General features: G+C 35.2%; 1 protein-coding gene across 2 annotated transcripts in view; it reads left to right on the forward strand.

Moving 5' to 3' along the window:
• MAU2 (MAU2 sister chromatid cohesion factor) overlaps window positions 1–14,852 on the forward strand; it is a 62,281-nt gene that overhangs the window by 37,284 nt on the left and 10,145 nt on the right. Inside the window, exons 14-17 of one of the 2 annotated variants that reach the window (XR_004231227.1) lie at window positions 1,927–1,976; window positions 2,883–2,960; window positions 7,794–7,905; window positions 11,149–11,398. Coding sequence is in view for 1 of the 2 variants with exons in the window: in XM_031947912.1 (XP_031803772.1) it covers window positions 1,927–1,976; window positions 2,883–2,960; window positions 7,794–7,905 (240 nt within the window). In the remaining variant the exon portion in view is untranslated. The remainder of the gene's footprint in view (window positions 1–1,926; window positions 1,977–2,882; window positions 2,961–7,793; window positions 7,906–11,148; window positions 11,399–14,852) is intronic. The other variant, XM_031947912.1, reaches the window with a different exon arrangement.

The following is a 14,852-nucleotide window of genomic DNA, read 5'->3' on the forward strand; positions in this document are numbered from 1 at the left end:
TAAGCTCTATACAAAGCATTACATGCTTATGTATTAGGTAAGATGCATTGACCAAAAGCATCATCCCACAGATTTAGAGAAAAGATAGTTCATAGTGAATGAGAATAGTCAGAAAAAACTTCATGAAAAAGACCCTCAGATGATGGGCAAAACTGGAGAAGACAGAAACAACCAAGAGTATTCTAGTTATGGCGTTGGAATCAGAACACCAAAATATCCATGACCACGAACAGATCCTCATTTTTAAAAATAAAAATAATTTTGCCTGCCTTGCCAATTCTCAGCATTGTAAGGAAAGCACTTTGTAAATTCTAAAGCATTCCAAAAGTAGGAAGTACTAGTATCGCTCAAGGAATAGAGGATCTACTAGTTTAGAGGACCAAATACTTCTCAAATGGGCAAGTTAGTCAGGGAAAATAAGAACACATTGTTTTAAGGCCCACTAGTGAGAGACCTTGTAAGCTAGACTTTGAATGCCAAGAGTTTAAACTTGATCCTATTGAAAATAGGGAACCATTCTACTTATTTCTGCCTAGGAGTACATAACATTTTAAGACAGAGCATAAAGTATTTAACTTCTATCAGATACCAGATTCTATATTGGGAAAGGAGGAGGTAAAGAAAGGAGGGAGAAAAATTTGGAACACGAAGTTTTACAAAACTGAATGTTGAAAACTATCTTTTTTGAGAAAGAAAAACAACAAAGGCAGACTAGTGTAAAAAGCCAACATTAGAGTTAGGAAGACCTGAGTTCAAGTCCTGCTCCTGGAATATACAAGCTGTGTATATGACACTGGATATGTATGTCACTTAACTTTTCAGTGCCCCATTTAACTTGAGCACATTCCTGTCGGCATTGGTAGAAGGAATTCTTCACCAGGAACTTCGTCCACTGATGAAATAATAGATGTGGTTAAAAAAAACAAACTTTCTTGTAATTTTCAGTGATACTTTTCTTTCTGATTGTTCATTACTTTGCATATTTGAACTTTTTTTCTTTTGTCTTTATATCCCAGCATCCTCTATCTTTCTATAAGAAATAGTAATGAGATATCCACAGATATACTGTACCAGGGAAAAGAATTGGTTGTTTAGTAAAAGCTTTATTGATAGAAACACAAAAAAAGAAAACTTCTACTTTGGATTTTTGAGTTTTAATTTTCAAAATAATGTCTGCTATAAAAATAACCACAGTATATCAAAATTTAAAAATATTTTCATTTGCTAAATCAGTATCAAAGGGCTTCTCTGTGCAGTAACCACACTTCTTGAGAAATACGAAGGGAAAAAAGGCATAGGGCCTGCTTTCTAGAGCTTTTTAATCTAGTGGTGGAATAAGACACCGATACAAAAGACTACAATAGAGGAGGAGATACAAAAATTCAAGGAAGAATTTCTAGAGTCCATAGAATTTGCAAGGACTTTGATAAATTCTCCTAATTGCTGAGAAGGTATTTTATAGCAAAACAAAAAACCAAAGAATTTATACCCATTATTTCAATATCCATATCATAATAGAACATTCCCAACCTATGGGAAGGTCATGCTATTTTTCTAGACCCAAAGGTATAACTTAGTCTCCCCTGTGCATCTGATGAATTTTAATCATTACTAAAATTGTATTCTGAAAATATGATTACCAGGACAATAGAATGACTATAAAGAAGAAAATACAAATAGCAGCTTAGCCTGTGGTCCAATGTGACCACAGACCTTGTTGCTCGGCCAGACCCTATTTGCATCTCACATCTTCCATTAGATTATTTGGTTATGTAGAGTCAGAAGCAGTCAAGAGATAGCCATGGCATGATAGCACCACATTGTCAATCATACTGAGAAAATCCGTTGAGAGGGAGGAATACCAGTAGGACCATAATGGAAACTACTGCTGTAGATTTTAATGATGTTTCTGATTTTTACTTCCAGCTGTACAATTTATTGGAAAGGATAAATCCAGACCACAACTTTCCTGTAAGGTAATAATTCTAGATACAAATTGAATGTTCTGAGGGCTTTTTTATAACATGCTTTTGAGGCAAGCAATCAAACACATAAAAGATCCCAACAGGCTTACTTGATTTCAGAGTAGTTTAGTAGGATGAATGTTGCCATTTTCTTGTAAATGCAACTAATTATTTTTCTAATGGCTCCCAAAGTACTGTTTGGGAAAAAAATATTGCAAAAGTTGAGGGGAAAAAATTTAATCTTTTGCTAAATTTTACAGTAGACCACTTGTCTACAGAAACATGAGAAGGATTTGCTATTTACTTTCAAAGTTGCTTTGCATAACAAAATTCCATTTCATTACACAGATATTTGTTAAGCTCCTTCTCTGTTTGGATCTATGTGTTCATACTGGAGGGAATTGAAAAGTTTAAATAAGCCATGGTCCCTATACCCCTGGAACTAATGGGAGATGTGACCCTCAATTCGATACAGGTTTATTGTTTTGTGAAGATTGAGGGGGGAAGTTAGTTCCCAAATGAAGGAATCGAGGATGGCTTAATGGTAGAAGTGACAGTTGAGCTGAGCCTTGAAATATAGATAGAAATGCAGTTAGAAGAGTAAAGAATATTACATTTCCTGAGAACAATATGAATATTATAAACTGATGGAGTAGATTAAGGCGCGAGTGGAACATGGTCAATTAGTCCTGCTTAGTTGAAGATTGTATAAAAGGAGCAAAGAGTTGAAAATAAACTTGGGGAAAAAAAAGAAAGAAAGAAAAGAAACCTGGAATGGAATGGTAGAGAGCTCCCAGACTAGGTAGAGTTTTGAATGCCAGGAAAAGAAATTTGTATTTTATGCAGTATATTGAGAAAAAGAAGCACAACAATTAACTATGATCCCAAAATGAGTTCAGTTTTTTGCCTTCCCTACAGTTCTCACTGCCTGAGGGCTGCTGCTTTCTACATCCGAGGACTCTTCTCTTTCTTTCAGGGAAGATACAATGAAGCAAAGTGAGTATGAAATCATTTCTATCTCCAAAGGGCTCCTTTGAAGGTGATGTGGAATCCCAGAAATCTGAGTCTTTATTAGATAGAACTAAATGATTCTTTCCCCCATTGATTAAAATAAAAGGGAAAGATAAATGCCCTACTTTTCTTTCACATTCAAATTTTCCCTGATAGTTGCTATAGTTTAACAAGGTGATGTACTTTTTGTAAAAAAAGGAGGGGTGGGGAATTTGGCAGTTTCTCGGAAAAAACATCATCATAGAATCTGGATAGAACTGGAAGGAATCTTAGATTTCATCTAATAAAACCTTCTCCATATTTAAAGCAAGAATACCCAATAAGTTGTCTTCTACTCTTTGCTTGAACGCTTCCAGTGCTAGGAGGCTCATTATCTCCCATATTATTCAGCAAATCTTAATATAAAGTTTCAGATGCCAGATGCTATACTAAGCACTCAAGCTCCAAAGGGGAAAAAAATAGTCTCTGTCATCACAAAGTTTCCATTTTATAGTGATGATATAGTGCAGAAAGTAGCATGTACATTTATAGATGTACACAAGGCTCATCTACAGGTAATCTTGGATGGGAGTGCACTGGCAACTAGAGAGCTTAGGACAGGCCTCCATTAGAAATTGGCACTAGACCTTAGTCTTCAAGGAATCCATAAATATCAGGAGGTATAGTTGGAGAGAGAGGGAGTGTTCTAGTATTAGGAATCAACAAATGCAAAGGTATGGAAACCTCAAGTAGACCTGTATGAGTAAACCCCAGTTTCTTAAACTATAGTCACAACCCCATATAGGGTTTCATAACTAATGTGGGATTGCAAAATTATGATTTATTATCAGTAAATGTTTGATTTGCATACCTATTTTATGTACATGTATACCTGGAACCATGTAAAAATTTCTCAAGCTAAAAGGGTCTGAAGTAGAAAAAGTTTAAAAAGCCCTGAACTAGACCATATAGCACACCAAAAAGAGTTGGTGTGTAAGATGTTATGCTTGTAAGATGTAAGTGTTTATACTTCATCACTCAGTTGAAATTGCTTACTCCAAAGTGACAAGGGACATTTTAACTTCCAAATATAATGGTCCTTTTTCTTTCTGTTGCCTTTTTTGATGTACTTGACACTGTTGTTCACCTTCTTTTCTTGAGTTTCTCTTGTTTGTCTGACTGTTCCTTCTCAGTTTTTTTTGCTGATTTATCATCATTATACTACCTATCTGTAGTTATGCCTCAAAGCACAGAGCCCGTAGGTCCTTTTCTGGTTTTACACTTTTGTCTTTCTGAGAATTCATTAACTCCCTTGAATTAACTTATCATCTCTATATAGATAATTCACAAATTATACATCCAGTCTCTGTTTTCCCCCTGAAATTTAGTCCCACATTTCCTAGCAATTTTTTGGACATTTCAAAGTTGCTATCTTGTATGCATCTTGGAAGCATGTTCAAAACAGAAATCATTACCTTTCTTCAAAAACCGTAGTATTTTGGTTATGTATTTCGGGGTCCTGTTTGACATCCTGACGTCCTTGATTCCTTTCCCTTCCTTCCTCCCATGAATCCATTCAATTGCCAAATTTTACTATTTCTATCTCCACAACTATCTTTCATATGTGATCCATGTTCTCTACTCACATAGCCACCAGCTCTCGCTACTTCTTGCCTGAATTATTACAATAGACTCCTAATTGGCCTTTTTCCCTCAAATTTCTCTGTACTTCAGTTCAGCTACAGCTGCCAAAGTGATTTCCTACATTCATCATGTCATTCCCCAAATCTTAAACTTCCAGTTGCTTCCTGTTGTCTCTTGGATCAAATATAAAATCTACTCTTTAACTTTTAAAAGCCTTCACAGCCTAGTTCTCACCTATCTTCTTAGCCTCATGCACCATTCCTCTTGGCACACTTTTAAATCTAACCAACCTTAACTGCCTTTCTCTTCCTCACACACAGCACTCCTCTCATCTCTGTGCTTTTTGTGCTTGCTGGCTGTCATCCCTACCCTTAGAATGTAAGTCTTCTTCACCTCCACTTCACAGAATTACTGTCTTCCTTCAAGAAGCAATTCGAGGACCACTTTCTCCATGAAACCTTTCCTGATTCTTCTCCCCTCCCCACCCCAAATTACTACTTCATGTTTATTCCCTTTATATTTATTCTGGGCACACTTATACATGTATTTATTGTCTCCCTTGATTAAATATGTGCTCCTTGAGAAAAATGAATTGTTTATATACCCATTGCCTAACCTAATATAACCTAATATAATAATATAATAATAATAATAATAATAATAATAATAATAACCTATAATATAACCTAATATAATATACCTATTGTCTAATAATATAAAATAATTGTCTAATATTGTCTGAAATATAGGCACTTAATAAGTGCTAATTGATTGGTTAATTGAAGAAGACTAGAAAAGTTGAAAGAAGTCAAGTTGTGAAAAACTTCAAATGCCAAACAAGAATTTAGAGATAATAGGGTACTACTGGAATTTATTTAGTAGGGGAATGGTATGAGCAGATATATACTTTAGGAAAATAGCGTGGTCAGGTATGGGGAGAATGGATTGATATGAAGAATGATTTAACACAAGGAGATCAGATTTGGAGGCTACTGAAGTGGTGGCTGTGTGACTGTTGAAGGTTCATATATAAGAATTATTATAAAGGTAGAAACAACAATTGGTAATTGATGCATAAACTGAGTGCAGAAAAGAGGATATAAGTAAGGTTTCAGAGCTAGGTGACTGGAAAGATGGCTGTATATGCCTTTATGCCTTTAGTACTAAAGGAGAAATTGGGGGGGGGGGGGAATGGTTAGGTTTGAATCTAGACATAGTAAGTTCTGTTTTGAATAGGTTGATTTTGAGGTACCTATAGAACATCTTGTTCTAAATGTCTGATCAGCAATTAATCCCTCCTATTGTTGGACAGCTCTGGTTATTAAGAGTTCTTCTTTAGATTGGTCCTAAACTACTCCTTCCAAAATATAGTCCTTCTGATATTCAGACAGAAATCATTCCCATCTCCCTTTCAAGATTTTCCCAGTGTTAATTTATCAAGTTAATAGAAGTTGTTTACCTCTTTTGTGGGCATAGCAATGTAATAGATAGTATGGGGAGAGTGAAGTAAAGTAGTTACCAAAATATTAAATTTGCATAGTATCCTATTTTGAAGCTCAGAGATTATAAGAAGTTGAATTGCTGCTTTGACATTAATTCACCTTTTAACCTTAACCAAGGCATTTGGCCTTTTCTATCCTCAATTTCCTAGTTTATGAATAAAAGTTGATAATTCCTGTACCACCTACCTCATATAGTTGTTATAAGAATGTGAGTTAAGGGGGCAGCCAGGTGGCACAGTGGAGAGAACCCCCCCTCCTCCCCCCAAGTCAGGAGGACCTGAGTTCAAATCTAATCTCAGACACTTGACTCAGCCAAAAAAAAAAGTGAGCTTAATGAGCAAGAAAGACTTTATAATAAAATATCAATATCCACTATAATTTTTATTCACTAATTGAGACCAGAGACCCAGTCTATTTCTTTTCACAGCTGATTCTGTTTTGTGTAGGAGTTAACAATTCATTGAAGGAGTTGAGGTAATAGGGAAAGGATCAGCAGGAACATAGAATAAACACGAAGAAAAGAAATAGGTCTCTTATACATGACCAATTACATTTCCTCTAAGCTGTTTGGAAAACTGGGATAAGCAGAGATCCATCAAGAAAATCTTGATGCAAGTCTTTGACAGTGGTTTTTGTTTTTTGTTGGGGAATGAGGATCATATCAGGGCAATGATATATACAAAGACAAAAATTAGAAAGCTGACAAAAGCAAATTTGTCACTTGTAATAAGTGTAAAGTTGTTTAACTGGCACAGACTTTGATCTAGATTACTAAAATAAACATACAACAGTATGAGACAAAAGAGGAGTTTACTAGAAGTGCTTTTTAGATGGTTTTTTTGAAGGCAGATATATAGTGTAAAGAGCCCTGGAGTTTGAGGCAGACATCCTAGATTTGACCCTGCTATATTACAAGCTCTGTGATCTTGAGGAAGTTGTTTAATATCTCTGAGCTTCAGCTTGCTCAAGCTTGCTCACCTATTAAAAACAAATAATACTTTTATTTACATATAAGAGATTTTGCTCTGTTATATGGGGCTCTAAGTTAGAGCAATCTATAAAAGGAAGCCTTTATGACAATGTAAACTTACTAGCACTCAAATTATTCAAGTAGAAGTTGAGTCTAGGAACATCTGTTGAGGACATTGTAAAAATGATGGTTGCATTAGGTAAGAAATTATACTAGACCTCATCTCAGAGTACTAGGCCTGCAGTCAGGAAGTCCTGAGTTCAAATTTGGCCTGAGTTACTGTGTGACTCTGAGCAAGTCATTTAACTTGTTTGCCTCCATTTTCTAATGTGTAAAATGGTATTAATAGTAGCATCTACTCCCTAGGGTCGTTTTGAGGATCAAATGAGATAAAATTGTAAAGTACTTAACACAATTCTTGGCACATAGTAAGTGCTATATAAATGTCAGCTACTTTTATCCATTAATAGCCTAATTAACCATCCTGTCTTTACAAAAAGAAAACTATAGTTTTCTGATTCTGTATGTCATCAAGATTGACAAGTGGATTTGATTTATAATTGCTGAATTTACCTCACTTAATTTGTCAGTATTAATGTTGTAGATCAAAGTTAATCTTATGGCTTTTGTTTACAAATGATTGTAGGCCCATTTTTCTGTCTTCTCCATAAGATGTTATATTTTAAGATGGTTTTATCTTTTCTCCTGTTTTTACTTTTGTAGGCGATTTTTACGTGAAACTCTGAAAATGTCAAATGCAGAAGATTTGAACCGGTTAACAGCTTGTTCCCTTGTCCTCCTGGGTCATATATTCTATGTATTAGGGAATCATAGGGTGAGTGTCAGTCATTATACTGTCGTTTTAAAATGGAAATCACAGAATATTTAAAGTTGGTAGGGACTTCCGATATGAGCTATTCTAATCTCTTCTGGAAGCATGAATCAACAATAACATTTTCAACAAGTGGTTGTCCAATCTCTTCTTGTTGACCTCTAGTGACAGGAAATTCACTGTCACACAGTATAACCCATTCCAGTATTGTATAATTTTGATTGTTAGGAATTTTTTGCTTATATTGAGCTGAAACCTTTTCACTGTCACTTGTATTCTTTGCTCTGTGGCTAATCTCTTCTTCACACTACAGTCTTTCTGACATGACTTTAAACAGTGATCATATTACATTCATAGTGCTTTCAATGAGATATTATCTTTCAAAAATTCTCACAATTATAGTAATCATTTCGATGATCTTCTGGAGATGCTATGCATTTTTGCATGACAGAATATCACTTGATTCTGAAAATACAAAATTTCAGTGCCAAGGGACATTGGGATGTATGGTGACCATAAATAGACTGGAGCATATTATCAAAGAGGAACTAACATGCAAAATAATGGCATAAAAGACCTCATCCAAGAATTGCCTGTTCATATCCTTTGACCAATTATCACTTGGTAATGGAGAGAGGCATTTAAGGGTGAAGGGAAGCCAACCTGTAAAAATAGGGTTTCTTTTCTTTAATATCTATTAATATCTAATAATAAGCAAAAATAACTTAAGCAATAATATCTTTAAAGAGCCTGGATTTTTTAGAAAAATCCCAGTTCAGGGGAAAAAAAAAAAAAAACAAAAACCTTATTAAAAACAAGGATAGAAATATAAACCTAACTCAGAATTTTACGTGTGAATGGATTAAATAATCCAATAAAACAAAAGTTAGAAATTGAGTAAGAAAACACACACACACCCCCATCTGTTGTTTCAGTATTGTTTAGAGGGTTTTTCTCTCCTTTTTTTTTCCCTTTACAAAATTTTGTCATATATGGAATGGGTCTAGTGAAGGGAGAGAGGTACTAGATGAAATTAAGCACTGTAACCACAAATTCTCTCAATAAAAATTTTTAGAGTATTTAAAAAAAATTTCATCCAAGAAGTGTATAATTGGAAATATTGGTGGGGCAAGCATATAGAAAGAATAAAAAGGTTAACAGAATCTGACTGAATGCTACATTGGTGTCCAGATAACAGAATAAGACTTTCAGCCTATTCAGTGGTCCCCCTATGAAGGATATTGGGGAGGACATGGAAAAGAGTTACTCAGAATGAGAAGGCATTGACGGATTTCTATCTGTGTCACTAGAGGTAATAACTATTTATCCTTTAGGTCATTAATCCATTGATATATAAGCAAGGTCATTGGATGTTTATTGAATGCATGTTACCTTTTTAATCATTTGGCTCATTTTGCTTTTACATGAGAATGCATTGACAAATTTCTGAAAACATTTTGCCTATAGTTTCTAGTTTTCTAGAACCTATATCTTAAAGAAGGAATAATTTTTGTATAGACTGGAATATTTTCTCTTGGTTATTTTCCAAGCTCAAATGGGACTTGGAAAAGGAGAATTTATACATTTAGGGTTATATTTAAAAAACCATTAGATAGTCATCAAATTGAAGAAAGGATTTATTAAGTGTCTACTTTGTGCTAGGAACTCTACTAAAAAATCTGTTTAATCTATTACTGATTAATATTATCTGTTAATTTACAAAATTAGTGGGTGCATATGAGCTAATTTTCCTGGCACCTGATTGAACCACCATAACTATCTCAACCCACGCTTTTATTATAAGAGTTGTTGGCCATTACTACATAGCATTTCCAAGAGTTGATATACAATAGCTTACCACTTAACCCTCAAGAGTCTCATCACATAGTCACTTCCACCCTGCTCAAAAGACTCAATTCAATTACACTTTGAATATGTCAGAAAAATAAGCATTGCTAGCCAGTTTTGACCCATACTTCTAAAAGGTTAATTTAATCATCTCTGCTTTATGTCTGATTTATTTGATACAGCATTCTTTACTTCCAGATGGCCATCATGAGTTAAAATAAAAAATTTAAATCACTAGTGGCTAACTCTTCAGTAATGAATCTTTTGATATTTAGCCTCATCTTTGGATAATAGCCATAGTCTTTTTATGAGGTTTGTATCAAAGCCTTTTCCATTTGAGAAGGATCTGTCAGACTCTTACACTACAGATACAGCCTTTAAGAATTCTGGACACTTATACATTATGGTAAGATATTGGAGTAGAATTTTAGTCGAAGAACCTCTGCTTCTATAAAAGCCACTTATTACCAAACGAAGGAAGTTAAGACAGTTAAATTGTGACAGCTGACTTGAGAACTATGCCAGCCTGTCTCTTACACACTAAGATTGCTGACCCTCAGAAACAACCCCCTTAAACTAATACTGTTAGGTGAGCCCATTATCAAATGAGATCATATTTGTAAAGTGCTGAGTGTTTAGCACATAGTAGATGCTTGATAAATGCTTATTCCCTTTTCCATTCCTATTCTCTTCCCTTGTTTATTCTATTGCTCTAACAAAGGTAATTATATTGAAAAAGGGAAGTATAGTGATATTGAGGTATTAAGGGCAAAGTATTTGGCTTTTGGGGTAGGGGAGCCTCTTGTTTCTGAACACTTAACTGTATGTCTCCTGTATTCCCCTATTGTGTGGGTTTTTAGATAAGTCCTTTATCACTTAATCATTAATAGCTGTGTTTTTGACGGTACTTTTTGAGCCTTCACCTACACTTGTGTTAGAAATTACAGAATTTAAACACCCCTTCACAGGTGTTGGATTAGAATAGTCTTCCATGAAATCTGTCTCAAAAGTTTCAATCAAATAATAAGCATTTAAGTGCCTACTACATGCCAGGCATTGTGCTAGGTCTTGGCAACACAAATAATAAAAGCAAAACTATCTGCTAGAAGTGGCTGGTGGTTCAGCTAATGGAGCAATGAGCCAGAAGCCAAGAAGATCTGATTTCCATTCCAGTCTCAGACACTGACTAGTTGTGAGACTCTGAGCAAGTCATTTAACTTCTGCCTCAGTCCTCAGGCAGCTGTAAAATGGGAGTCATAATAGCACCTACCTCCCAAGGTGGTTATGAGGATTAAATGAATTAACATTTTAAAGCATTTAGCACAGTGTCTGGCAAATAGTAGGCACTTAATAAATGTTTATTTTCTTCCTTCTTTCCTTAAACTTGCATTCTCTCAGGATAAACAACCTGTATACATTTGAGTACCACATAAATACAAAGTTATTAAATACAGAATAATTTTGGAAGGAGGCACTGGCCAGCTAGGAGGATCAAGACAAAAAAATTTAGTAGTTGGCACAAGCTGAGCTTTGAAGGAAGCTGAAGATTCTAAGAAGCAGATGTGAGGAAGGAGTACATTCCAGACATCGAAGACAGCCTATACGAAGGGCACAGAGACAGGAGATGGAATATTGTATTTGAGGAACAGTAAGTAAGCCAGTTGGACTAGAACATGGAGTGAACTAAGAAAAGTGAATAATGTGTATTAAGATTGGAAATATAGGCTGGAGCCAGATTTTGAAGGACTTTAAGTTATGAATAAAAGAATTTATATTTTATTCTATAGATTTTTTAAGTCCAGGGGTGACCTGGGCATATTTGCACTTTAGAGACCTCACTTTGGTTTTTGAGTAGGGTGTGCATTAGAAAAAGGAGAGACAGTAAGGCAGAAAAACTAATTCAGAGACTATCACAATAGTCCAAATGAGTGGTTAATGAAAATGTCATCAATAAGATGACAATTGACTGGATATGTGATTTCGGGGAGGGGGTAAGAAATGATTAGTCATGGATAAAATCATAGTAAAATGAAAGATAATGATATCACCTATTTCCCTAGGTTATTGTCAGGACCAAATGAGATAATAATTGTAAAGTGCTTAACACAGTGCCTGGCATATAGTAAGCACTATATAAATGTTAGTTATTATTAATAATTACTTATATTTGTATAGTAACCAGAACGGTATTCATTAATTGACATCAAGTCTAGTGAGGGTCTAAAATGATGTCATTTGAAGGGATCTCTCTCTTCTAATACCTGATGAATTGTAATATAAATTTGCTCTTCTTGGTCCAGAAGGGAAATTTAGGACCAGTAGATAAAAGTGAGAGAGATAAATATTAGCTCAATATAAGGAAACACTTCCTATTAATTAGAGCTATCCAAAAGCAGAAAAGTCCTGCTTCATGAGATAATGATTCTTCCGTTATTAGAAGGGCTTCAACCAAAAGCTGGATGATTCAGTTCAACAAACATTTATTATGTCTGCATGCAAGACACTGTGCTAGGGAATACAGAGACAAAGGTGAAACAGTTCCTGCTCAGTGAACTTATATTTTCCCAGAAAGAAGAAAAAAAATACATAAATCAATGAAGTAAAAACAAAATTGAGGTAGGAAAAGAACACTAGGGAAACAGGAAAGGCTTCATGGAGGATTAGACACCTGAATTGTGATCTGAAGAAAGATTTTAGAGAAGCAAGGAAAAAAAGGCAGTGCTTTCTAGGTGTGAGCATTAGTTTATGCAAATGTGTGGAAGAGAAAGGCAAATGTTTGGGTTCTAGGAGTAGCTAATATTCCAACAAGAGTGAGCAGGATGTCACATATAAACTGCTATTTCCATTCTCAAAATTTTTTCCCCCTACATTCAAATTTTTCCCTTCTGTTCCTTCAGTCAGTAACTACCAAGGCTACCCAGGCTAACTTGAGCCCAGTGGCCAAAATTGTGTATAAATAGAGTCTGAGAGCATCAGACGTGGAGTGTACATCTGACTATTATTCCCTAACTTCTACTTAAGACCTTCTTAGAAACCAGAATATTGGGTCCCTAATCGCTAGTTAAGTAGTAAAACCAGTGCTCTACCAGCTACAATTAACTTCATTGCTCAAAGTCATAGTTCAGGATTAATTGGGCTTATGGTTGCAATAGTACCCCTACCAGCATCTAATAGATAGGTATGAGTATAGGGCCAAGGAAAGAAGATAGGATCCCTAGAATTAGTAAAAGACATCCACCAACTCTGTCCCACCAAGTCATGGTCTTGAACATTTCTGAAGTGAGGAATAGTATCTTACTAGCACAGTAGATTCCAGAGTGGGCATGGCCTATCTGACATGTGACCAAACCAGCACATTGGGTTGAGGAAGGAGAATACAACTCGGTTGCCACCAAGGTAAAAACTTTGAAGAGACAAGTTAAGTCAGAATCATCTCTTTTATGACCTTTGTATTTTGACTCTTGACGACCTCTTGGCCTAGGTCTCCTGCAAGCAATTTTCTGCTTTGTCTCAACCCACTGGCATTCTGAAGAAACTCTGTTACCAATACAACTTGACCTTTTGTTTTACCTTTGGTTGGCTCCACCTTTCTTTCCCAACAAAGGATTGCTCATTCCTCCTTCACTTACCTTAATTACCACCTTATGCTAACTCTTGCCTAGGCAGCATGCCACATAGGCCTTTTTCTGCCCTGTCCTCCCCTGCATCCTGTGCCACATCCTCCCCAAACTTTTCAGTTGCTGGACTTCATACAATTATAAGGAAACATAAAATAAGTCCTTGCCTCTAAAGCTGCTGAACAGCCATTACCAAATTGGCCTAGATCTTTCTTTGCTGGACTTGGCAGGGTATGAGGTATGTCTATTTCTGTGTACATTTGGGTCTTTGAATGGTTTTTCTTTCATTTGAAGATCCAACTTTACTCATAAGTTAAAATTAACCTAGTCTTTCCTTCGCAAGAACCATGTTATCTTTTTTAAAAACTTTTCATTTTTAACATATTTTCATATAATTAAAATGTCTTCTATTATCCCCTATTGAACAATTAAAAAAAAAATCCCAAAACATCCCTCAATATATAATCTATATAGTCTCACAAAACAAATTCCCATATTAGCCACGTCCACAAATACATCTTTCTGTATTTTAAGTTCATTAGTTCTGCCAGAAAGTCAGTGGCAAATGTTATCTTCATTCTTTTGGCTTTGTGGTTTATCATTGTATTAATCTGAATTCTAAAGTCCTTTAAAATTGTTTTTGTCTATAGTATTGTTATCATTGTATAAATTGTTCCATTAGTGCTGCCCCCTTACTCTACATCATTTCATAAATGTCTTTCCATTTTTCTCTGAAACTGTCCTATTTCTTCATATAGCATAGTAATATTTCATTATATTTATATGCTACAATATGTTTAGAAATTCTCCAACAGAAAGGCATCCTTTATTTTTGGCTAAGGGGGGTAGGGGGAAACAGGTGCAATAGCAGCTAGATGGCACAATGGATAGTGTCAGGAGTTCAGGTGTGTGTGACCATGAGCAAATCACTCAACCATGTTTGCCTCAGTGCGTCATCTGTAGAATGAGCTAAAATAATGAAAGGACAAACCACTCCATTATATTTGCCAAAAAAAAAAATTCCAAATGGGGTCACAAAGAATCAGACATGACTGAATATTTTTATACATATAATAGCTACATAGCTATCAGCAGGTATGAACAAACTTGATAATTATGCAACTTTCTGAGCATAATTCTAAATTGCTTTCCAAAATGGATGAATTAATTCACAACTCCACCAGTAATTTCCCTAGTGTATCTGTTTTCCCACAGATCAGTCCTCCAATATTTTTCATTTTCTTCTTTTTGTCTATCTGATAAGTTTATGTTTGGGACAAAATAACCTACCCAAATTGACTACTACAGAAATCACTCATAGAAAGCAGAATTATTTATTAGAATCTCAAGAAGTAGATCCCATCCTAGTCCGTGAGCCAAATTTCATAGCACAATAGGGCCAGAGCTAACAGTTTCTGAACAATATGTGCTTAATCTGTAAGTTCTTCACCTTATCTCTCTATTCCACACACTAATAACTAATAG

The sequence above is a fragment of the Sarcophilus harrisii genome, chromosome 1 (assembly GCF_902635505.1).
Source record: "Sarcophilus harrisii chromosome 1, mSarHar1.11, whole genome shotgun sequence".
Classification (NCBI taxonomy): domain Eukaryota; kingdom Metazoa; phylum Chordata; class Mammalia; order Dasyuromorphia; family Dasyuridae; genus Sarcophilus; species Sarcophilus harrisii.